The sequence below is a fragment of the Arvicanthis niloticus genome, chromosome 14, assembly GCF_011762505.2.
Source record: "Arvicanthis niloticus isolate mArvNil1 chromosome 14, mArvNil1.pat.X, whole genome shotgun sequence".
NCBI lineage: Eukaryota > Metazoa > Chordata > Mammalia > Rodentia > Muridae > Arvicanthis > Arvicanthis niloticus.
In genome coordinates, this window is record NC_047671.1 from 37,997,049 (window position 1) to 38,023,355 (window position 26,307).

Genomic DNA, 26,307 nt, shown 5'->3' on the forward strand with positions numbered 1-26,307 from the left:
ACGCACAGCGGTAAATGCAGTGGTGTGTACTTACTACAAATGAAAATACAGAAAGACTCACCCCGCATTGTTGACCACAACATCTACAATATGAAAAGATCCAAGTTACATAAATGAAAGTAAGCATATTAATTTACTTATAACTTGCATTTATTTTTAAAATGTTCCCCAGAAAAACAATATAAAATAAGACTGTTATCAAAACAAAATTTTAATACCTATAGCAAACAAAGAAAAAGACTAACTTACAAAAACACAATAATCAGGTCTTCCTGTCATACTTAAAAATTTAAATCTTCTCTCTTCAGGCCTGCAATCCACTTGAGAGGGGAGGGCAGGGAGGTTAACAAACCCATTGAAGCCAGAAACTAATATTCTGATAAGTCTTTGTAATCTCACTATGCAAAGATAGTGAGGTTTTTAAAGATTCAGCCTCTAGAATCCTGTGGCTACCCCCTTTCTCTGCATCAGACTCTGTGGCTTCTGTCCCTGTCAGATGGCACATGACCATGGCTCTTATGATTCAACCTACAAACTAGAACAAGTATGTTGGACTAAACAAGAAGGGATACACTCAACTGATGAACAGTAGTGCTGTGCAGACTGGAGACCCACGGCCCTGTTGCCCTTTTGCAATCCTTAATTGTAATAACAATGTCTGGGAGTAAACCAGGAGAAGAAGTTAGAGAGGAAGGACCAAGAGGACATCTCTAAAGTGAAGAGCCTGGCTGTGCTGGATAGTTTTATGTGAAATTGACACAAGCTAAAGTCATCTGAGAAGAGAGAACCTCGACTAAGAAAAGGCTTCCATAAATTCAAGTTGTAGTCAAGCTGGTAGGGCATTTTCTTAATCAGTGATTGATGGGGGAGGGTCCAGCTCTTTGTGGGTGGTATCTTTCCTGGGCTGGTGGTCCTGGGTTCTATAAGAAAGCAGGCTGAGCAAGCCATGAGGAGCAAGTCAGTAAACAGCAACCCTCCATGGCCTTGGTATCAGCTCCTGCCTCCAAGGCCCTGCCCTATTTGAGTTCCTACCCTGACTTCCTTCAGTGATGAGTACGAGCAAGCAAGTCCCATACACTTCTGTCCTGCTGATTTCATGACGTAACTGGTATCTGAAATCCTGTCAATAACATCCCACAACAGACTGTATCCTAGATTTGCAAGTCAAAATAAATAAATCCCCTTCTCCCTAACTTGTTTTTCCCTGGAAATATTTTACCACAGAAACAGAAATGGAACTTAAAGACACCATAAATGCAAGAAAACATCACCTATTCTGCCGAAGGTGTCCAGTGCTGTCTTCACAAGCTTCTCGCCTGCTTCAACTGAATCTGAGAAGAGCAATGAGGACAAAATGTCAATAACCTTCCTCACAATCACTTTCCGTGGCTCAGAGCACATGAGTGACACTACCACCCAACAGAATTAACTCAGAACAGGCACAGCAATCAGCAGAGTCGAGTACAGCATTCAATACAGGGCGTAGTATTACCAAAGACATTTCGTGCCAGACAATCCACTAACCAGCACAATAAGAGTAGAATAGAATGAATAAGAAATGCTGAGAAAAGGCTATAATTCCAGCACTTGGGAGGCAGAGACAGAAGGATCTCTGTGTGTTCAAAGCCAGCCTGGTCTACAGATTGGGTTTCAGGACACCCAGGGCTACATAGAAAGACTCTTGTCTCAAAAAAACTACAAAAACAAACAAAAAATTCTGACAAAGACTAGCTAGAGGAGTGCTGCCAATAAAACTGCTTATGGGAAAGGGAAGGGTACAAAGTAATTACATATTAATTAAATTTTACACTTCCTACGAAGTTGAAAAGGCGCTGTTTCCACCATTGTACAAACAGTAACGAATATCAAATGTGGGTACTGAGTGTGCAACAGTGTGGCCAGCTATGTGGGTACTGAGTGTGCAACAGTGTAGCCAGCTATGTGGGTACTGAGTGTGCAACAGTGTGGCCAGCTATGTGGGTACTGAATGTGCAACAGTGTAGCCAGCTATGTGGGTACTGAGTGTGCAACAGTGTAGCCAGCTATGTGGGTACTGAGTGTGCAACAGTGTGGCCAGCTATGTGGGTACTGAGTGTGCAACAGTGTGGCCAGCTATGTGGGTACTGAGTGTGCAACAGTGTGGCCAGCTATGTGGGTACTGAGTGTGCAACAGTGTGGCCAGCATAGCAAGTACTCAGTTTAATTTAATATATTTAATTTTACATAGCTACAGAAACATTGCACCCTAATGGCAAATTAAGAGGTGGGAGAGATAGAAGTACACATTTCATGTATATAAGTATATGCATTATTATACAGCTGACCAGTTTTGCACTATTAACTACAAAAAAGAAAACAATGTGGGTTCATATATTCATTGGCAAGCTCAAAGGCGGGCTTTGCCTGCTGTCATCTGTCAGCTCTGCCTCGCTACAGCCTCTTCATTCACAAAGGAGAACCCAGGAAAGACCAGCAGTCCTGTCCACGGGACCCAGGAAATGTCAGCTCTTCTATGAGACCCAGGAATAATGTCAACCTCTTTCCCAGGACCTATGGGATCCATATGGTCCTTGGTAAGAGATACAGGTTGAGGCCAGGTGCTATATTTGGTAGAGTTAAGGGGAGAAGTATCTCAATTTCTCAGGCCAACCTGAACTACAGAAGGAGACATTGAATTTTGTTTGTTTGTTTGTTTTTTGTTTGTTTGTTTGTCTTGAGGTGTGTGTGTGTGTGTGTGTGTATGTGTGTGTGTCTGTATCTGTATGTTAGCCATTTTCCAAAATGTGTGGAACCATTAGTATTTCTGATCATTTTTTTCTCAAGTTTTGGAGTATCTGCCTACATATAATGATCTATTTTGTGGCTGTAACCCAACTCTATGCAAAATATTTCTTCACATGCCCTGGATGCCTTACACTCACACCTGAAGGTAATTGCATGTATAATTCCTACTGTGCCTGTTCAGGACTGACTGCACTCTGTCAGGTGAAGCCACTGTGAAATGTTCCACAGATCTGACACCATGTTAGCACTCAACAAGCTTTAGGCTGCGGAGCACTTGGACTTCAGATTCTCTGACCCTCAGTGCTCAGTGTCTAGATGGCTGAAGTGCAGACTTCCTGAGGAAGGCTGGGAGCTCCCTACAGATGAGCATAAGGGGCTGTACCAGCTCCAGTAGCCACGGGGAGCTGCCTGAGCCTCACCTGCCCAGGCACTTCCAATGGCTGCTGAGATTCTAACCCTGAAAAGCCTTAGCACTTGGAAAGGGTGGAGGGGCTGCTGCCCTGATGATTGATAGACTATGCACATGAGAGCTGCAAAAGGGAGGAGCCTGAGATTTCTGTCCTTGTAAGTTTTTAAGGCTCTAGGTCAGTGGCTCTCAACCTTTCTGATGCTGCAACCTCATGTTGTGGTGACCCCCCCCCCCCCATAAAATCACTACTTTCTCATAACTGTGAGTTTCTACTGTTATGAATCATAATGTAAATATCTGTTATCAGGATATCTGACATGCTATCCCTGTGAAAGGGTCATTTGAATCCCAAAGGGGTTGTGACCCACAGGTAGAGATACATGGCTCTAGTTTAAAGAAAAAAATGAGACACTTTTTCTAAACCACCAATATGGGGGGAAAGAGAGTGAGCATTGTATTAGCATCTTAATGCTCCCTCACATACTATGGACCATATCCTATTTCCTTCCCTGTAAGCCTGGCTCCAGGGAAAGTCTGCAGCCAGAAGCCCCAAGTGTAAGTCTATTCAACAAAGTTCTTTCCAACACTACTAGAACAACAGACCAGAATGTAAAAGCTGTATTTGCAGGTATTTTCATAACATACTTAACATCTAATTTGACCCTTATGTTTTTGCAAAGCTAAGGCTACATACAGTAGAGACTGCAATAGAACATGGCAGGCAACACCGAAAACGGCCATTCACCACTTAGTACAGCACACTGTGAGAATCTTTTAAAACACTAAGAAGAATTAAAGTAGATGCTATGGAGGTGTGTGAGACCTTGAATTTAAACACACCTGTTAAGAACACAGCCACACCTCAACCGTTTAAGTACCAGGACAGTTTGTGAAATCACCTACATAAAAAGCTTAGCAATTCTCACATATGATATAAAGCGTGTTCTCAAAAGGCTTGGTAAATTTAGATAAAATCTAATTTCATCATTAGATTCAGTGTAATGCTGAGTTATTTCTCAAGGATTACCAAAGCAAGCAATTTTTATTAGCAGAAGGAAAGTAAGCAGTCTATGTATATCAAATACCGTAATTGGCCACTGCCTTCCCGCCTTTCCTTCTGATTTCTTCCACAACCTTGTCTGCAGCAGAGGAGCCTTTACCAACGCCTTTGAAGTCTCCTCCTAAGTCATTCACTGAAAGGCAAAAAACAAGCAATTAATCTTTTCCACCTCCCAAGTGTTTTAGATATAAAATTCAAATTATTGATGTAGTTCTTCAATCGCCTGCCCACTTCCCACCCACGTTATCACCAATCTTACCAAACACAAGGTAAAATACGTGTTATCAAAACAGGCCCCTCTGCTGGGAGGCAGCTCTGCTGCAGTGTGCCTGCCTCACACAAAGAAGCCAGGATTTATCTCCAGCACCAAGAAAATAAAGTTTCCAACACAGAAACAAACAGCAAAAAAACTTAAGGTTCAGGTCACGACTTTATTTACTTTTACTCTGCTTCTCTTTTGGAATGGAAAGGATATGACTTAACCCTCTGCAAAGGAGCGAGGCATGAGTGGGTGAAGGTGTGAGAAAAGTCACTTCAAGAATAAATATACAAGGAAACAAGAATAAATATACAAGGAAACAATCCTGGGGTTCTGGAAACTTTAAAACAAATAAACAAAGAAGAGGGCTTTAAGATGACCTGATGACCTAGGGATAGAGAAGGACGGTGGGAGCAGGTTTGCAGGAAAGGTAGAGCCCAGACATGACGGATGCATGCTTTGTGCACAGAGGAAACATGTGCACAGAGGAAACAGCATGCTGAACCTCAGGAATATGTGCAATTAAAATGAGTTAACAAAATAAAAACGCACAAAGAAAATTACCAGCAATCCATGTGAAATCATCTAGTCAAAAGAACTAAATTCAAAAGAAAAAACAATAGAAATTCTCTTTAGATACTGGAGAGCTGCTAGCACTGCAGCTGAGGTACAGAGGCAGCCCAACATCCACAGCCAGCAATGGACGGAGAGGGTAAACCCTGACACGCTATGCCAAGGGAAGTAAAACTACCAGAATAGGACAAACACTAAGTGGTTCCCCTTATATGTGGTTTTTGAGATAATCGGATTCAAAGACTTACAGAAGAGAAAGATGGTTGCCACAAACTGGGAGAAAGTAGACCTGGGGAGTCTTAATAGGCCTAAAGTTTCAATTATGCAAAATGAATACTTAACATAGACTTCCTATGTAACATATGCCAATAATTGTAGTGTACTGTAAGCTTAAAACCGACGTTAACTTCCCCAGTCAAAATAAAACATTATTTAATGTGTGTGTGTATGATTTTTAGCCACGAGGCAGAGAAGAATACTTGTAAATTGTCCCAAAACAATGTCATAATCTAGAACTCAGGAGAACATCTATTAAAAGAGATTACAGATTATAAGTGAAACTAGTATGTTTCGATCACTAGATTATACCATGATTTCATCATCTTTTTAAAAAGTAAATACACAAAATCCCCATACACTCAATTGCTAGCACTGACTACACTAACTGTTTTCAGAGAACTGGTAGCACATGGGAAAGGTACCCACCTCAGTTTCTAACTTACTGAAAGTTAAGTGAATGATGTCAGACTTTACCGTGAAGTACAAAGCAAAGCCTTGTCACCAAACTCTAGGGACAGATGACAAACTCAAGTGGCACAGCAGTGCAAGGCAAGTTTTGTGACATAGCATCCAAACACTAAGGACACATGCAGACCAGTGCCATGTAACTTAAGAGAAACAGAACTCAGGGAAACATTTGGGCAAAGACTGTACTGTGAAGGGTTCTGTTACACTGTAACCAGTAAGTCACATTATCACACATCCATATACATTTATGTCTTGTCTCACCTCTGGTGCCCTGAGCTGCTTCAGAGCAGATGTCACATGGCATGGCCTTCTTTCTGTGGTTTTAAAATGTTCACAATTCTACTTGATATCATGATAACCGCTTTATAGGCCTACCACAGGATTTTGAGTACAATCCTAAGAAATTACTAATTACAAATGGTGAGAGGTTACATACTACAATTGACATTGATGAGTTTTGGTTTTGAGGGGTTTTTTTTCTATTCCTTTAAGTTGGAGTGAGGGCTCAATGTGTAGCATATGACTAAGGAGATAAAGGGATGACAGACAGAAAAAGCCAACACCTAGCCACGTGTAATAACAGTCACAAGAAATGTGTTTCCGGTAACATTTTTTTTGTTGTTCTTCTTTTAAAAAAATGGGTTTTCCTAAATTTATGCAGGAATGTTTTCCTACTCAAGTAATATCACCAGTCTTACTAAAATTAAAATTCTTTGTAAAGACACAAATAATAAACAGGTTTACATTACCCCTCAAGGCAAAGAAAGGAAGATGATTCTTCAAAGTCTGAATTCTATTAACTGTTCATTCCCATGCAATTATTTAAATAACAAAAAAAAAAAAAAAAACCTAGTTAAAAGTAATCAGGCCGGGCGGTGGTGGCGCACGCCTTTAATCCCAGCACTTGGGAGGCAGAGGCAGGCGGATTTCTGAGTTCGAGGCCAGCCTGGTCTACAGAGTTAGTTCCAAGACAGCCAAGGCTATACAGAGAAACTCTGTCTCGAAAAACAAACAAAAAAAAAAAAATCAAAATTTTAAGACAAAGCAAGTTTTGGTGATTCTTTTTTAATTTATTTTACATTTCAGTTAAAATATAATTACATCACTCCCCTCTACTCTTTCCTCCTTCTTCAAAAAAATAAAATAATAATAAAGTAAAATAGCACAAGAACTTCCAAGACCAAACTGACAGTAAGTGGAAAATTTTCCACTGTGTAACGAAACACTGCCCCCAAGTGGAGATGTTAGAAAGTGCAGCAAAACACATAAACACTGAAGGCCACTAATGCTGAGAGAAAGGATGTATCATTAAACAGAACTAAAATAACAAATCCCTTCAGTCACGAGGCTAGAAACACGTGTTCAAGTGTTGAATGGCTTAGAAAGCAAAATTTAAAAGTTTATCTGTGTTCAAATATAAAAAGAACAGTCGGTACCCACACTATGCAGCACGGCTGCCACTCCAATGTATGGTAAAGGTTCCAGATGCAAAAGTAACAAGCCAAACAGCTTATATTAAGCTATGTTCCCACCTTTTAACAATTACACACTGATGTGCTTAACGTCCAGTTTTTTTAAGAGTGAGAAATGACAACTACTGCCCTGGATAAAAACACAGTTTATACATTAACTCAGACTACGTTAAATTTTAGTTTAGAAGCACTTGTTCCTGTCACACCCAAGCTACTCAGCCTTAAAACAGAACGATCATTTCTACTAAAAATAAATCAAGTATATTTGCTTGAGGAAGATCCAGAGAAAAGGATGAAGCAGCCACTCCTCCTGTTAATGACATTCGTGGGAAGGTCATGATAGCTAAGGAGAGTGTTCTCCGCTAGATCCATCACAAATTTCTAAGATGTGATATATTTGCAAATTCACGATTCAAAAATCCCCTTCAAAGGCAGGTGTCCTGGTACAAGCCTGTAATCCTGACACATGGGAGAAATAAAAAAGCAGACCAAGAGTTTCAAAGTTATCCTTAGGTACACAGAGAATTCTAGGCCAGCCTGGGCTACATCAGATCCTCTCTCAAAAAAAAAAAAAAAAAAAATTCAGCTCACTCCCTGGAAGGTTTTTGTTTGTTTCTTAAGCAAGTTATTTTCCCTGTCATTTTAAATCCATCAGTGAGCTAGCTGGGGAGTCTATTAAGAGCTGTAGAGGTTTTGTTTTCTTTGTTGGGTTGGGTGGCAGTTCTCCTAAAAATCTACTCTCAGGGTTTCATTAAATAACAACTGTATTAGAAACTTGTAGATCCACAGAATTCTAAGCTGCACTTAAAACTCAGTATCCTCTCTCCCTCTCTCCCTCTCTCCCTCTCTCCCTCTCTCCCTCTCTCCCTCTCCCTCTCCCTCTCCCTCTCTCCTCTCTCTCTCTCTCTCTCTCTCTCTCTCTCTCTCTCTCTCTCTCTCTCTCTGTCACACACACTCATGCGGTACTCCATAATCAGATACACAGGTAAATAAATTAAAAGTGCCAAGTTATCCAGTTTATCCAGTTATAGTCATCCTGAAGACAGAGCTATGTGTCGGAGAGAATTCCCACTTCTCTCAGCATTGCTATCAGCACGTCTATCCATCTGAAGAACAGGCATAAACTCTGGCCCACTGTTTAAACTCACAGTCTTTGGCTCTACTGAATTAACACTTAACTCTCATTAGTCATCTCTATCCGTTACCACTTTCTCTGCTCGTGTACCATATTTTATTTGGGGTATATGTCTCTGGTAGATTTTATTTTATTTTATTTTATTTTATTTTTTGATTAGTTGTTTTTTGTTGTTGCTGTCTTGTTATTTTGGTTTGGTTGTGGTTGGGTTGGGTTGGGTTGGGTTAGGTTGCTTTGGATTGGGTTGGGTTGGGTTGGATTGGGTTTGGGATTTTTTTTTTTTTTTTTTTTTTGACAGGATTTCTCTGGCTGCTGTGGAACTCTACAGACCAGGCTGGCCTCAAACTCAGAGATTCACCTGTCTACCTGCCTCTGTTGGATTAAAGGTGCGTGCCACAATGCCTAGCTCATCTCTGTTATATTTTCAAATGACTTTTATTTTTTAAAGGTTTTAATTCTTTTTCATATGCCTTGCAAATCATAAATTCTTTCATTAAAATGTCAAGAAGGAAAGGTCCAACCTGAGTGCATCTATGGCTTCACGAGGATCATAGCACTGTTTTTTAGTGTTTTGTGTAAACCTGAGAGGGAAATCTGGATTTATCTGTAATCAATCTATGTGCTGTGAAAGCCATGATTCCTAGACATGGGTTTTCTCGTTCTTTCTCCTCATCTTTTGTCCTAGGTTTTATGATTCTTTAGAGGTAGTTAATAATCTTAAGTCCGAAGAAACACGAGCCACACATGGCAATGCACGTCTGTAATCACAGCACTTGGGAGGCTGAGACAGGAGATCTAAGATCAGAGGCCAGCCTGGGCTACAGTGATGAGGACTAGGCCACCTTGAACTGTAAGGTTTTGTCTCAAAAGATGGACAAACAGAAGAGAAGGGAAGGGAAACGGAGGAGAGAATCTGTGTCGGTTTCCTGCTTTCTGGGCTGGCTGCTAAGCCAGAACTGAAACAATGAAAACAGAGCTCACTTTTGTGTTGTGTATGTTTTTGCACATGATTTCCGTGTGTGCAGGTGGACACTGCACAGATGTGTGGAGGTCAGACATCAACCTCGGATGTGGTTCCTCAAGATCCACCCTCCTTGGTTTTGAGACAGGACCTCTGATTAGCCTGGAGCTCACTGACCAGATTGGGCTGACTGGCCACAGAGGCGCAGGTATCCACTTGCCTATGCTTCCCAAGCACTGGCATTACAGCCACCTGAGCCGCTACACCCTGCATTCTCTTTCAATGTGGTTTCTAGGCTCTAAGTCAGCTCCTCATGCTTGCACAGACACATTTTTACCACCTTTGCCATCTCTTCAGTACCAGCTCACTTTTAATTTGTCTACCTCTTGCCTTCCTCCCATTTCTGACAAGCATAGGCCATCAATCATTCACCTTTGACTTCAATTTCATCAGAATTCTTCAACTGTTACTGAGCTCCCAGTTAGGATCCAGTCCCTGCCACATGGTTCATGGTTTGCAGTGGGAGGCTGCTGCCGGACTTTCTGACCAGTTTTCTCCTAGTTCTTCCTGTTGTATCACTTTGTGCCTTGACTGCTGCAGCTGCCCTAGGCACTTGCTTTCATTGATCCTAACACCTCTACACTGCCCTCCCTAGTCACAGGCCCAAGTAACTGTGAGCGTCTAGTACCTTACTCAAATCCGTAGTGGTTTCCTGTTATCCACTGGCCAATCTGAGGATGCCATACCATCTAGGCTCACTTCAGTGTTTTGGTTAATCACAGGCTGCTTTTTCCACTATAGCTTATACAACAATGTCTTCCAACTCTCCACCCATCCACTAAGAGTAATGCTGGTATAACTTAAACACTACTGCAGAAAGTACACATTTTCTTAACATTCAAAATATCTGTCACCCAGTCATATCCAGTCCCACTGACAATCAAGATGAAAGCCAGTGAGGTGACTCAACAGGTAAAGGAACTTACTACCAAGCCTGACAACACAGGTTCAATCCCCAGGATCCACAATGGGAAAGGAAAGGACTAACTTTTACAAGCTGTTCTTTGAACTCTATGTGTACATTATAGCATGCACACCCCCACCCTACACACACACACAATAATAATAATTAATTAATAAATGTAATCTGATATTTTTTACAAGAATTACTTTAGGGCTAGGGATATAGCTCAATGAAAAACCACTTTCTCAGCATGCAGAAAATTCTAAGTTCAATTCCCAGAAACGGGAAAAAGTCATTTCCTTCAGCTGACATAAACCTTGGATTCATTAATCCCTAGTACCTCCCACACCCTAAAAAAATATTTAATTAACTTTACAATAGCTTGATCCCAATGGATTTTTTTAACCCGTTTATGCTCATGTCCTGAGTACTACCAAAGACAATGTTTAGATGTATGTCTTTGGGGCCCACACAGGTGTTGCAGGGCTCATGTGGAGGCTGAAGGGAAACTGGAAGGAAGGAGTCAGTTCTTTAACTCTACCATATAAAGTTCCAGGGGAAAGAATGCAGGGCATCGGCTCCTCTGCTAAGCAGAGGGCTTTAACCTGCTGAGCAATCTCACAGCCTCCAAAGTATTTTCCTTTTGGTTTTTTTTTTTTTTTCTTTCTTTCTTTTTTAACTTAAATGTAAAATATTTGTAATCCTAGCACTTCCGAGTGAAGGCAAGAGGACTGGGGGTTCAAAGGCAGGCTAGGTTATCTGACAATTATACCTGTTTCAAAAGAGAGAGAAAGGAAAAATTAACCAGGTGTTGTGTGTTCTTGTTCTCTCTCTCTCTCTCTCTCTCTCTCTCTCTCTCTCTCTCTCTCTCTCTCTGTGTGTGTGTGTGTGAGAGAGAGAGAGAGAGAGAGAGAGAGAGAGAGAGAGAGAGAGAGATTTACACATATACATATTTATGTTAGAGAAAGACAAGCCTTGTATAAACAAGGTACAGGCAATGGTTACTGAGAACCTTGTCCGGCTTCCTCTTAGGCAACCTGACTGCTAGAGAAGGGAAGGAACCCCTGGGCTGCCTATTCTATTGTTCCCTCGGTTTAGTCTAAAACAGTCACCTTGGTTCAGAAAGAATCTTTTCTAGAACGGCTACAAATGTATCTAAATACGTGAAGGGCTCAGGAAGAGGCTCTCAAGAGCAAAATCCTCACCAGGTTCCTGACTTGACCTCTTGTGCTGCTAAGACAGGGTAGTTACTAAACAGAATGTATTCTTTACTGCTCTAGTGAGTACAATGTCCAAATCCCGAAACTACTACATGATGAAGACTGGTCTCTATTTCAGTAACAGTGTCTTGTAGCTGCAGAGTGGAGGAAGGCTATCTGAGGAAAGAATTGGAAACGCAAGGGAAAGCCCCTTCAACCCTAATCCCGTTCAGGAGGGCAGAGCCTTATGACTTAATCCTCTTCAAAAGCCATGCCTCAGCACATCTGGGATTCAGTTTCAATACTGTCAGTCAAGCCTTAGCAGTCTCTAATTGATTTTCTTTTCCTCACCAGGAAGGAAGCAAATGTTTCCTTAAAGGAGAAGAAACAAGAAATTAAAGACTATGATTGATCCTCCAACCTCTTGTCCTGTTCATCTGTACTCTACCTGATAGAGCTACCATCTACCTGTGCAGAGCACACAGCAGAGAGGAACACGGGAGCAACATTGGCTGGTTTAAATGATAAATCTCATATCTGCTTTCTACTTGAGAACTAAACTGTCAGAAACCAAGAGAACAGATAATGGAGACTATTCACTCAAGAGGTGGAGGACGGAGGAGCATGGGTTGAAGGCTGTCCTTGACTAGAGACTGAATTCTAGGCCAGCCTGGGCTACATGTCACAGTGACACAGAGAAAAGAGCAAAAAGAAATGTAGAGAAGGGAGACAGGTTTTCACCCTAGCTTTGACCTCCATCTCAGAATGCTGCTCCCAGTGTCTACTGCACATCTAACAGAAGTGTCTGCTGTTTGCCAGGCTCCACTCTTTCCTGTCTTAGGAAATGAACACTCACAGATACTAGGAATCATCCCTGACTTGTCTTTCCCTTAAGGAAGTAGGGAGGAAGATCAGAAGTTCAGGATTAACTCGTAAATTTTGAGGTCAAGGCCAGCCTGGGCTACAGGAGCTCTTATTTCCAAGAGGGGAGAAGAATGTGAAGCCCAGACAATAAATCACTTGCCTTGAAAGCATGAAAGACCTGAGCTTGATCCCCAGAACACACCTCAAAGAACCAAGAACAGCAATACTCGTGATCCCAGGGCTGGGGAAGCAGAGACAGGAGCTTGCTAGCCAGCTAGTGTAGCCAAACTGGTGAGCTCTAGGCCAATAAAAGCCTGCCTCAAAAAAACAATAGAGACAGCTCCTGATAAATGGTACCAGAGGTTAACCTCTGACATGTACACACAGAGAAAGATAGAGATAAGAAAGGCAAAGACAGAGCCAGAAACAGAACACAACATAGCTACAAGAGGTGGACTCAGTGTTTCTCTCCCTAGGTCTTCCCTTTCCTCATGAAGCCACCAGGATCCAACTAAGGAGTGGGGCCACAGATGTCCACTGAGACCTAATCTCCTCCAAAGGTGTGAACTCCAAACACCACTAAGAGACTAGGCTTCCCCATCTTTGCGGGCGAGCATGTGTGCACTACATTTTACCACATGATGTCATAGAGGACAACCAACTCCTAGGACCACAAAAGGTCCCAGCTGGCCTCCTTCCTTCTACTCTTACTTGTTTTCACTTTTAAAAATTACAAACTATATTCAAAAGGGACCAACCTGTGTCCCCAGCCTTCCTGGCCTTCCTTCCCTTTCCTTACAGTCGTCGGTCAGCAACCAGGATAAAACAGTAATTCCCTACACCAGGTCATGTTGCTCTTCCACTCACACTCTGCAATATTTCACCATCTGACCCAGGTCTTTCCATGTGATCTAGCCTCCTGCTAGCTCTATGCTCTCATCTCTGGTTTTAACTCCCTTCAGCAACCCCACACACACCTGCTAACTTTAAAACACAGCAGCTTGCCTCCTCTCAGGGCCTCAGCTCCAGAGGGCATCTCTGGCAGAAACTCAAGCCTCCATACTCACGCCTGGGAGCTTCCTCCTCTAGAGTCTTGGCTTAGCATTTTCTATCCCAATCACCCTAATTTTTTTCCCTTGTAGCATCTATCATTTTTTATTTCCACCTATGTTGTTACTGTGTTTCTACTGCCTTCTCACTACAACCTAAGCTTCCTAAAAGTAGGAGCCATCAGGCATAGCCGCACATGCCTACACTCCCAGAAGGAGTGAGGCTAAGGCAGCAAGATCACAAGTTCAAGGCCAACCTGAGCTACACAGCAAAAGACAAAGCAGGGAGCCCAAAGTCCATGCAGACACCACTAGGATGCTCCATCAAGCAGACAATGCTTATACAACAAGCTGCTGAGATAACTCAGTGGGTAAAGACATGTGCTGTCATGCCTGGCGACTTCACTCGAATCCCCAAGACTCACCAACATGGTGAAAGGGAGGAACCAACTCCTGAAAGTTGTCCTCTGACCTAGACACACACACACACACGATGTAAAAAAAAATAATTTTAAAAAGGTTCTTTAAAAAAAGAGTTCATGTTAACTAATGAATGCAGGAATGTGGTCCAGTTCTGACACACATGGGTACCCGGTACTCAGTGTAACTCTGGCCCCTTTACTTCTCTCTACAAAGGTCATCAATTTTTCACACACTTTAGTCTCACTGTAACCCAACAGATTACAAAGAGATCACGTAATTAGGCAATAAAGGCAGGATTGAACTTGCACCTGCTTCTAGGGCAATCGATGAACTTTCCCCATGAACTTACCTTCTAGTTGTCACAATGACACAAGAGGGTTCAAAGACTCTGGCCGATGCCCACAGGAGCTGAAGATTTGTTTACCCATTACTATGTAAGTATAGCACAGAAAAGAAGCCATATCCATCTTAGTTCATAAGAGTGGAACTTAATTTATTCAAGACAATATTTCCTTAGTTCAAGGGAACAAAACTTTCTGAATTTTCAACTACAGTTCCTGCTAGAAGACCTCAATCTGTCTAACATTCATGATCTCAAGCTAAGACATTACTCAGAGAACTGGGTACAGTTCAGCTCCTGTTCAGTTCCCAGCACCTACCTCAGACATGTTCAAACCTTTACTGCAATGTGTAATTTATACAAAACCAAGTGTGAACTGTTAGAATGTAAGTCCTATGCACTAGGATTACAGGTGTGGGCTACCACATGGGGCTTAAAATAAGCTTTGAAATGAAGTCTATACCTTAGCTAAAACAAAAGAAAAGCTTATGCCCGAATTTAAATATTCTAAAATACTTTATTATATGAAATATAAAACATAGCATTTTGTATTATTATGAAATTAGAACATATCTTTAATGACACCCTTAGCTTCACAGTTGGCTGAAGGACTTGGTCACAGAAATAGGAGTGGAAATAGCATACCACTTCTTAGCAGGAGTTTCTAGAGCCAACCCCAGGAAAAAGTCCCCAGGAAAGTCGCCCAGTGTGGGGGCACACCTGTAACAGGAGCCTGGTGTGGGAGCACACCTGTAACAGGAGCCCAGTGTGGGGGCACACACCTGTAACAGGAGCCCAGTGTGGGGGCACACACCTGTAACAGGAGCCCAGTGTGGGGGCACACACCTGTAACAGGAGCCCGGTGTGGAGGCACACACCTGTAACAGGAGCTTGGTGTGGAGGCACACACCTGTAACAGGAGCCCGGTGTGGAGGCACACACCTGTAACAGGAGCCCGGTGTGGGGGCACACACCTGTAACAGGAGCCCGGTGTGGAGGCACACACCTGTAACAGGAGCCCGGTGTGGAAGCACACACCTGTAACAGGAGCCCGGTGTGGAAGCACACACCTGTAACAGGAGCCTGGTGTGGGAGCACACACCTGTAACAGGAGCATTCAGGAGGTTGAAGCAGAAAGACTGCACAGTGAATGCTAGCCAGGGTTAATAACAAACCCCTGGACAGGCTGGGCTACAAAAAACAGTCTCAAAATCTAAAGTGAGTGTGTGTGTGTGTGTGTGTGTGTGTGTGTGTGTGTGTGTGTGTGTCCATCCATCTGCACCTTCACAAAGACTGATTCCTGCCCTTTAATACCTAACTAAAACCATCTTTTCTGCCAGGCTGAGCAGTCACAGTAATTCTGCCTCCTTGAACTTGTTGCAATAGCAGAGTAACTGCCCCAGGCAATGAGATAATAAACAAAAACACTGTCCTCGTATATCTGATCTTCTTTGAACTCAACCCCTCATCATCTGAATTTAACATATTCAGAGGTTATAGGAAAACCAGCCAAGAACTGAAGAACAGACTCATAAATCACTAGAGTGCTTTTTCTTTAGCACTCTGAGGAAGAGCCTGACTGGAGAGCCCAAGCTTCCCTGCTCTGAAATTATTTAGTAAAAAAAAGATAGGAGATTTGAGGTGGGTGGGAGGTGTCTATGCAATTTTTTTGCTTGGCTTGTTGTTCTGGTGGTTTTGTTTGGTTCCAGGGGGTGGTGGGGGTACAGTTTGCTTATTTGGGTTGATTTGGTTTAGTTTTTAAAAGATATTATCATTGTAGCTTAGGCTTGCTCTGAACTCACTGTGTGTAGCCAGGGCTGGCCTTGAACTTTTCATCCTCCTGTCTCCACATCCTAAGTGCTAGGATTACAAATATCCCCATGACCTCTGGCTTGAAATAAGTTTATATACTATTTTCATGTCTTAGGTTTTTCTAAAAAAAAAAAAAAAGGAAAAGGAAAAAAACCTCTTGTAAAAAAAGCAACAACAACAACAAAACTGTCAGCAATGTACCCAATGAACAAAAGGCCCTCTTTGCAAAAGGAAATATTCTAGAGTCCTTTAAGAGTTAAGAAAGCGTGAACAAGTTCTGTGAAAACTCAAAAAGAGAGTAGAATTTGCATTACAAACAGGCTTAGGGTAAAATACTAAGAACGTAATAGCACATGAAGTAAGAGAAAACAGTAAGTGTGCATCTTCAGACATGCACATGAAGCGTCCTCAAGTACACCTGACAGTAAGAAATATGCAGCCTTGCTAAATATTACAGTGCCCAAACTTTAGGAGGCCACTGCTAGCCAGCAGTTTTATCCTCAGAATACGCTATAAAGTATCATCAGGCCTGAGCGTCTGCCCCGCATACACCCCTGTTCTATCATCCATTCATCCCCAACTGTGGACAGACTGGTTCCTGTACCTACTCAGATTACTGAATCCTCCATATTCTTTGACACCACATCTTTCAATCAGTCTTGACCCCCACCATTGAATTAACATTTATATAATTGGCTCCACCATTCATTTTAAATTTTAAAAAGCTTTCCATTGAAATAGTTTTAAAAAAAAAAAAAAAAAAAGGTAGCTCACAGTTATGACATCAACTATGTCTTCCTTTTACCAAGGTACTTACCAGGGGCTTCTCATTTAATATCTCATGTCAGTACATAAGCTTGTACCTCAAAAAGTAACAGCCCACAAGACTGTCAACAATTTTCTTCTATACAATGAATATTATACTCTTTACCAATTCTTTTAAATGAGAAAGTCTATAAATGTAGGTTACTTCAGAAAGTGACTTATTCCAGGCATGGTAGTGAACACCTGTAATCTCAACAACCCAGGGCTAAGTAAGATTCTGCCTTAAAAAATAAATAAAACGCCAACCTTTATAGAGGAAAAAGTTAGCCTTAAACTAAAAAAAAAAAAAAAAAAAACTGACAGAAATAAAAATTATGAAATGAAATCTCAATCGCACTAGAAGGATGAAGGGTACTTGTGAAAATTCTACTTTTGCTAACAGCTAGTAGTTTAAAAAGAAAAACACAACAACTTACCAACAACTAATGCTCCTCTTTCTGCAAAAGCCAGGGCATAAGCTCGGCCCAATCCTAATGAGAAATAAAGGAAAGATAAAGTTGTAAGACGTTAGCATGATTGTTTCAGGCCATGAAGCTTGGTCTCCACCTTAAAATATTAAGTCAACAATTCATTAGAGTGGTAGAAGATGGTCCCTCTGTTGGTACTCTCAACATCCTCTCCACCCAGACCCTCTTCTGACTGCAGAAGTTAGAGACAACTTAAACCCATGTTTTCCCACCCATTTCCTAGCATCCTCCCAGGCTGCTAGAACACGGCATGTGAGCTGGAGTCCACCACCAGGAGCAATTATAGGACATGTTAGAAGCAGAAGTGGGACAGACTCCACCTTACCCGGGCTCTGGCACTTGCTGGTTAAACAGCTATTTCTCTTCAGATACCCTCCATGTTTAAAAGTAGTCCCGAAGAGGCTGCGGAGATGGCTCAGCAGTTAAGAGCACTGAGTGCTCTTCCAAAGGTCCTGAGTTCAATTCCCAGCAACCATATGGTGGCTCACAACCATCTTTAATGGGATCCAATGCCCTCTTCAGGTGTGTCTGAAGACAGCTACAGTGTACTTGTCATATACATAAAATAAATAAATAAAATCTTTAAAAAAAAAAAATAATAATCCCAAAGAGGCAACTTTTTAACCTGGTCTCCTGATCTGTCAATGGCAGTCCCCTTAGTTCAGGACACTAATGACCTAGGGTACTTGGACTATGACAGAGATCCGATGACAGCTCAAAGGTATGACTTCCAAAAATCATACCTCACCTGAAGCCCGAATTCTCTCTTATTCTAAATGTCTAGCGATTTCTGTAACCTGCGCTGAGCCTCGGATATGCAACCGTCAACTACAAATCATTTTAACTCTGAATCTCTGAGACTGGCAAATAGTGATGATCTTCGGGAAACTGACCTGTGACGTTAACAACCAGGGTTAGAAGATTTTTCTCTGACTTAAACTTCTTTTAACTTTCTTTATTTTCAGTTTTAGTTGATATAGTTCATTGCTAAATGAGGAAGCTTAATAGAAAACTTATATTTAAAATTAAATTGATAAACATACAGATAAATATACAGACAGAGGAACATCAGGAGTTGAAGGCCAGTTTGGGCTAGATGAGACCCTGTCTCAACAATAACAAGATCGAAGGTTAAGTCAATACCCTGCACACTGAGGTTAGAGGTTACTAACTGGTGTGGAACTAATGAAGACATTTCACTGCAAAGCATCTACCTGAATGTGAGGTTTTTTAATTTTCTGTCCTTTGCTCTCAAGTTCTCCTCTCTTCCAACCGTATCCCTGTATCATCTCTCACGCTTTCACACACATCAGTGTGTGACCTTTGCCACAGTTCCGGTGAACTTTGGTGTGTGGCCCTCTCAAAAAAACACTTGAATCATGAGGCAGAGGAAAACAAACACTCAACGACTGGCAAGTCAATTCCTCGGGTAGGATGCCAGACCTAAGAAGTTCTTTTAAGCCCATGTGTGACTTGACAGAGGCCTAAGCGTCCAAAAGCAGCGAAAGTCACAGTCCATAGCCACACTAGAGAAAGGACGAACTTTGCTCAGCTGTGCACCCTGCAATCCTGCTGACATCTCCCCTGGGAAAGACGTGGGCCTTAGGAGCCCCCTCTGGGCTTGGCACCCCGGGCACCTGCCAACACGCCCAGTGCCCCTCCAAGCCTGGCCCACGCCGGTCCCTCCCGATCCAGCACCAGCTCCGCATCCCCCAGCTGCGCGCCACCGTCCCTCTATCCGGATTGCGGGCCCGGCGCGAGGCTCACCTCCCCCGGCGCCGGTGACCAGGACCACACGCCCGTCGAACCTCAGCGGCGAAGCCATGAGTCTATCCTGCACCACGCACACACTAGCAGTGCCCCGCGTACTGCTCTGGGAGACCTGAACTGCGGACTGGGAGAGAAGGGGCGGGACACAAACAAGTGACCTGCAGGTTTCGGGAAACTGGCGCCGGTGGTTCCAAGTGCGCCTGCGTGGGTCTGGCTTGGCATCATGGGAAATGTAGTCCAGTACGATTCCTCTTCGGGGAGAAAAATCTGTCCAAGAGAATTGCCTTAGAAATTCTTTCAGAAGAGAACGCTGCCACGGTCCATGTGGCTAAATGACTTATTACTCACTCTACTTTCATATAGTTCACTTCATCATCATCATTCATTCAACGTGTTCTGAGTTCAGCCATTGACCTAGATGAAAAGCACTTGGCTTCCATTCTAAAGGGGCGTTTTGACATAGCTTCTAAAAAAGAAAGTTATCCCTCACAATGATCAAGACTTCTCAGAGGGTATCCCCTGGATCTACTACATGAAAGTCACCCTGAAACTGTCAAAATGCAGAATCCTGGACCCCCATTCCTACAACTGCCTTCCCCAGACACAATGAAAAAACAAAAACAAAAAACCGAAACTAAACTAACAAAAAAGTACTGCTAAATGAGTTTAATATTTACGTGTTGGGAACACACATACAGTGTCAGTCATTCATTCAACAAATATTGAGCGGCCATGTCTTAGAAACAAACTTACAGATGAACAAAGGGGCTATTGAAGCTATTAATTGGATGGAGCTTAGCTTTCAATAGCCTTGCAGCCTTACAGGACTTGCGGGGAAAGTGTGCAAGTGTGCTAACGGATGGTGGCAAAATAAAGGAACACTATGCACCCACGGAGAGAAGACGGCAAAGAGAAAGGCTAAGTTGGAGGGGTGTTGGAAATACAGGGAGGGGAGATACTAGCTAGGCTGGGGCAGCAAAAGAATGGAGCCACAAAACAAAACGGAGCTCATCAGATCATATTTCAGTGCCGAAAATGGTTCTGAGCTGGACTGGTCCAGAAGATGGTTAGAATACATTTACTGATGGAAAGGACGCGTTGTCCTTTCAAGGAGGCTTGAGAAGAGATGGCCAAGAAGATATAAAAGACCTGGGAAAGGTTAAAAGAGGACAGAAGAAGCAATGGTGAAGAGGAAAACTTGGGGGTATAATTTGAATGGAGTGAATAGGTAGGTCTCTGTGGGTCATGGGATGTGAGGGAGATGCATCTGACAATCAATGTTCTGGTGGGTCATTCATCAAAACAAAGAGTTGGAAAAGCTACACCTGAAGGAGAATATGGCGTCAGTTTTAGGCACTTGTGTAGAGGGTAAGGGAAGGAAGATTCTGGGGTAATAACCTAGCCAACAACTTCAGTCCTGAGATCTGGAAATGTGGTTTTAGGACTCCAGAGGAGCGAGAGGAGTAGCCACCTAACCCCAACCTTCCACTTCAAAGTTCATGTCCTTTCACTCACAGCTCAAAGCTAAGCCAGCATTTCCTTCTGGAAGCCATCCATCCACATCTGCTTATCACAGCTGACCCTTGAATTCCCATGCTCACTGAAACCCAAGCAGACGAGTTCAGAGAGCACACAGGACTCAAGGTAAAAGGTGAGTGAGCATTCACTCAGTAGTGTAATAGAGTAACGCACCTCAGTAGTGGAAGGCTTGCCTGGCATGAGTCATATCCTGGGTTCAACATTTAAAAAAAAAAAAACAACTCTAAAAACTAAAGAGTATATTAAGAGCACTGGCTGCTCTTCCAGAGGACCAGGGCTCAATTTCCATGAGCTCACATGGCAGCTCACAACTGTCTGTAACTCCAATTTCGGGGATCTGATACTCTCACACAGACATAAGCAAAACACCGATGTACATAAAATAAAAATAAATAAGTTGTTTTTTAAAAAGCCTAAAGATTAAAGCCCTTTAAAAATTAGCTATATGCCAGCCAAATTTTCCAAACAGGCCAGTTTCAATTGGCAAGATAATGAGTTCTCTCCAGCTTGCTCTACACAAAACAAAGTAACAGGACGCTAATTGTCGTTTGTCCATTGTTCTCACTCCTATACTTTCCTTACAAGGAAAAGAACTATGGAATTACCAATCCACTTTGCTTTCTGTTCTGCTTCTGTCAAGCCTTTGTGCAACTCCTGTTAAAGCCCTTCTCTTCTTTTCTTTACCTCTGTTGGTAAAGCCAACTTCCTACACTGGGACTGTGAACACACTATTTGAATGACAATTTTCCAATAGAAAAAGCTGAGCCAATGAAGAAAGTTAGGAGGACCAGCGCTGAAGATGGAGCTAGGACCACTTGCCTATTCCACTCCTGGCTCTGCTTTATGCCCAGTACCCACAGAAAGGGATTACTGAGAGAAACAGGGAGGAAGTCCAATACGCCAACGCCTTGTCCAGCTCAGGGCCTTGTCACCTTTTCTCCAATGCAATGGCTTCCAACCTCCCCTGTGGAGCCTACTCCAGACCACTGACCCCAAGGCAAATCGGCCCGCTCCTATCCGCGTTCTCTGCTTTCCTTATTGTCCACACACGGCCCAGTGTGTGAGCATTTTAAAGTAAGAGCTTAAATTAAAATGTAGAAGTGAGCCTAGCTGTGGGGAATCTGGAACCTGACTCTGGTAAAAAGCACGGTGACCATGCCTTAACACTGTGGGCTTTGCGCCCTTAATACTGGGGGGTGGGGGGGCCTCCACAGCTATGGTGACAATGAGGAGCCAAACTTCCTCAAGCTAGCTCAAAGGAGGACTATTTGATTACATGTAATGGCGTTTTGAACACCTTACGTTCCAAAGCCATCACTGGAGTATATTGGTTTTGACCTCATGTTGTAATCTTTCTTGAGTAATCCAATAACTCTGTCACTCTGGTTTTTAAGAACGAGTCTAACAGCATTATTCCTGCTTTCAGAAATTGAAACTCAAAGTCAACTCAGAACTTGGGAAGAAGTGCATTCTGGATCACACCTGTTAGAAATGAGCCAATGTGAAGCTGGAGGTGAAAGGGCCATTGGTATTCATTTGCCAATCTTAGTCTCAATCTCAAAAAACAGATCTGGCCATTTCTAGCTTGTTCTTGACTAACCATGGCCAACAAAAATAAGTAAATGCAGGTGACAAATAAGGTAAGTCTACAGATAAGTATGTTTGAAATATGAACGGCTACATATTTAGAAATTACAATCATCAAAGTAGAATGAGTTGTCTGATTTAATATGAAAAAGAGCTTCACTGTGTAAGTATGGATTTATCTATTCATACGTGTATATAATCGCCTCATCTTGCCCTGGAGTCCTGTTCTTACTTGGCCAAGAAAAAGGGAGGCTCATTCTTGCTAATTAAAAGCACAGAGTCATGGTGGTACATGCCTTTAATCGCAGCTCTGCGAAGGCAGAGCCAAGTGGATCTTTATGAGTTCAGAGCCACTCTGGTCTACATAGAGAATTTCAGGCCAGACAGGTCTGAATAGTCAGACCAGAGTCTGGGAAGGAAAAGAAAGCCAGTCCCCTTGGCGTATTTAGGGTAAATAAATGAACTTTGGGATTTTCCCCTCCTTTGTCTTCTGCTCTAACTGTACGTTAGCACAAAGGAAAAGCTTGGTAGAACAGAGCTATCCCTTAAAGCTAGGGTAATACAGTCCACGACAAATAGGAGTTCTGGTTCATTCCCTCAGTGGTCCTCAACCCACGTGTCCTTGGCTTCAGCTCGAATCTAGATAGACTCTAAATCTTATTTACAGCAGTGTGTAGACTTAAGTATTCTTCAAACCTGCTATAATTTATCTCAGTCTTTGTACTATTTCAGCAACATCTATGTGAGTCGAATTCTTACAATAAAGTTTATTTTTGAAGTGTTAAGGATGAAACCCAGAGTTGTCTTGCACAAGGTAGATGTACTCTACCACTGAGCTAAATACCCAACCCCTTAAAATAGAATTTTAACAAAAATTATATACAATATATATTACATATTAATAATTTAATAATAAAATTAATAATATTATATATTAATGATATTAATAATTAATTATGTTGTTAATGTTAATAGTATTGTACATTATATTAATAATTAATAGTTGTATATAATATATTAATAATGTAAATAATGATGTCAAAACAGGGGCAGACTCTCGGCTTGCTAATCACATATCTCAGTAAGGTACATGCTAGTAACAGTCATCAATCTTGGTCAGGATCATGAGTAAGGAAATGTCTTCTCAGGCTCTAAACCCACCTGATGTTTTTATCCTTTTCATTGCTACTGCTTTTCATGCTAAATCATAAAAGTGACAGAGTCTGTGGGTCCCTGATGAACCCAGGTAGGCCATACGACCTATTATGGACTCATTTTATCTTTAACCATCCTCCTTCCAGTAGGAATTATGTTGGGAGCCAACTTTTAGCAGAAAGCAGCTATCAGCTTTGCAGCCATCTGGAGCCATATACCCTGACATGAGACTTGTATTACAATAGCCTACAACAGCTGAGCATACTCTGATAACATCTTGCTTTAGATACCCAGGACTTTCCTTGGGTGTGTGAGATTAAAGGTGTGTGAGATTAAAGGTGTGTAACTTAAGAGTGTGACTTAGAGATCAGATTTAGAGACAAGACATAAGGGCATGATTAAAGGCGTGACCAAAAGGCATGGCTTAGAAGTGAGACATATAAAGGTGAGAGGCAGACAGAAGAGAGATCAGAGAATCAGACACTTTAGAGAGAACAATTTGGAGTAACAGAGATTCAGACACTAGGAGTAGGAGTAGACATTAGACACTCGGAAGAGAACAAAAGGAGTACAACTAGGAACTAGGAGGAGTACAACTAGGAACTAGAAACTAGGAACTCAAGACTTGGGACTTGGACTAGGAAGAGAGACTGAAGAATAAACAGGATTGAAACACACTCTGTCTGGTCTCCATTCTTCGAGTCCGTCCACACTCTCTCTCTTGCTGAACCCCGACCCGCGGACCAGAGCAGCAGCTTGGGCAGGGAAACAGTGGCCGCCAAGCGTGGAGTGTGGATTTTTGGCCGCCCAAAGTGGGCCAGCTCGGGCCTCAACAGAATTCATTTATTTTGTTTGCTGATTCAAATTCTCCCCAAGTGTGTTCTTTGCTCCAGTCCTCTGGATGCCACTCCTCTATGGGTGACAGAAGCTTTCTTGCTGAGTTCTGACAGGGTGAGGAAAGCTGAACAAGTATTAAGAGCTGTTACAATAAATTGTGTTCTTCTCCTCTGCTGACCATTCTCAGTCAGGATGCCACAGTAAAACTGAAATATGTTAAATACATTCTTAGTAGGTCCTGTTTTAAAGCTCTCCCGCAGGATTACAAGCACTTGAAGCCGTTTGGACCAGACTTCATCAAGTCTTATTCATGTTTCCAACTGAAGTCACTCTCCAAAGCCTGTTACCATGGGTCTCTGCTCACAGAGTTTAAAGCTTCTGTGCTCCAAAATAGATTACTCCTGTGAGCCTTTTGGAGGTCTTTAATTTGTCTTCTGGTAAGACACAGGTGAAACCCACCTCAAACACCTCTAATGAGTCATTAAGATTCTGTCTCCTTTCTGAGTTCTATGACAGAACTTCACAAGCAATGTGTGTGTATGTGTATACACATGTATGTATATACACACACACACATACACACATACATATCCTCTACAAGGCTCAACCCAGTTTGGGGGATTTACCTCAGACCTGCTTCTTGAGGGAGAAAAGTCTTAGATTCTTCAAGAACTGAGGCCATTATGTCTAACTTAGGACTCCGACTTTACCTGCTTACTGTGACGTCACTGGGATCCTGCATTAGGAATAGGATTTCTTTGTAGCACCGAAGTCACCATTGTCCTTCTTGACCATTGTGATTTTTGTTATTCTCCTATTCCTGATGCTATCTATCCCTTATAGCTTGTGAGGAGCGGGTGCACTCAAGCACCGCTTCTTGGCGGTTTGTGCACCACCCGCCTTTCCCGAACAGAGCCACGACCACAGAACTACTGTGCAGACTCGCTGCCACGCAGAATCAGGCTGTTTGAGGTGCACCAATGAGGCATGCCCATGTGGCAGGTGCTGATTGGGACATGCAGGGGTATAAAAGGACGGCCGTTAAGGGGCTGAGGCAGAAGGGCTTCCAGAGAGAGAGAAGAGAAGGGCTTCCAGAGAGAGAGAAGAGAAGGGCTTCCAGAGAGAGGAGAGAAGGGCTTCCAGAGAGAGAGGAGAGAAGGGCTTCCAGAGAGAGAGGAGAGAAGGGCTTCCAGAGAGAGAGGAGAGAAGGGCTTCCAGAGAGAGAGGAGAGAAGGGCTTCCAGAGAGAGAGGATGGTTAAGGATCCTGAATAAACTGCGTTGAGAAGAACTCCAAGTTGCGTCGTTCCTGTCTGCTTGTCGGATAGAAAAGCGACAAGTGGTGGTCCGTACGGGGAGATCAGAATTTAGCGCAGTCAGGGCAGCTAGCTGGTAAGTTCCCAGGTAAGTGGGACAAAAGAAAGCTCTCAGTTCAGAGACTGTAAAGTTCCCAGGCAAGTGGCACAAGTTAAGTTCTTGGATAGGAGACAATATAAGTTCCCAGTTTTGGGACGAGTTAAAAGCAAAAGGAAAAGTTCTTACAGGCCATGGATAAGGTTTTGGTTTTGGGAAAGGACCTTAAGATGGCCGAGGAATGAGGGGTACTAGTCACGGGAGTAAAAGGCACTCGATACCAACCACAGAAGTTTTTCCAGGAATATGAAACCATCTTTGTTTCTCCCCCCCCCCCATTAGTATCTATCAAAGGAACAAGGTCAGCAAAAGTTTGGGTGTTTTTAAATTGGCTTAAGAAAGGGTAGTGAATTGATGTACCCCTCTTAATTTTCAGTAAACTTTGGTACTAGCCTAGCCCTTGAATAAGAAGAACACACAGTATTTAAGGGATTTCTTTTCTAATTGCATTAAAAATAAAAGGCCCTTGTGATTCTAATACTTGATTTCTTAACTTTTAAGACAAACATTGCATCAAGCAAGAGAGTGAAAGTTCAGGTCATGTGTTCATTATTAATACATTGTTAAGTCAGACTGTTGTAGTTTGGAAGTCTCACTAGTTTTAAGCTGCAGAATGATAGATAGTTTACATAACAAATGCTTGATGATGCCTACAATTTTATTAT

At 42.4% G+C, this 26,307-nt stretch overlaps 1 protein-coding gene across 1 annotated transcript in view; it reads right to left on the reverse strand.

The window, feature by feature from the left end:
- Hsd17b4 (hydroxysteroid 17-beta dehydrogenase 4) overlaps positions 1-19,312 on the reverse strand; it is a 70,825-nt gene extending 51,513 nt beyond the window's left edge. The window contains exons 1-5 of the mRNA XM_034518411.2: positions 19,111-19,312; positions 17,293-17,346; positions 4,279-4,386; positions 1,272-1,331; positions 62-83 (exon numbers count right to left, since the gene is read on the reverse strand). Of these exons, the coding sequence (XP_034374302.1) occupies positions 62-83; positions 1,272-1,331; positions 4,279-4,386; positions 17,293-17,346; positions 19,111-19,168 (302 nt within the window). The 5' untranslated portion in view covers positions 19,169-19,312. The remainder of the gene's footprint in view (positions 1-61; positions 84-1,271; positions 1,332-4,278; positions 4,387-17,292; positions 17,347-19,110) is intronic.
- Positions 19,313-26,307: the final 6,995 nt, after the last annotated feature.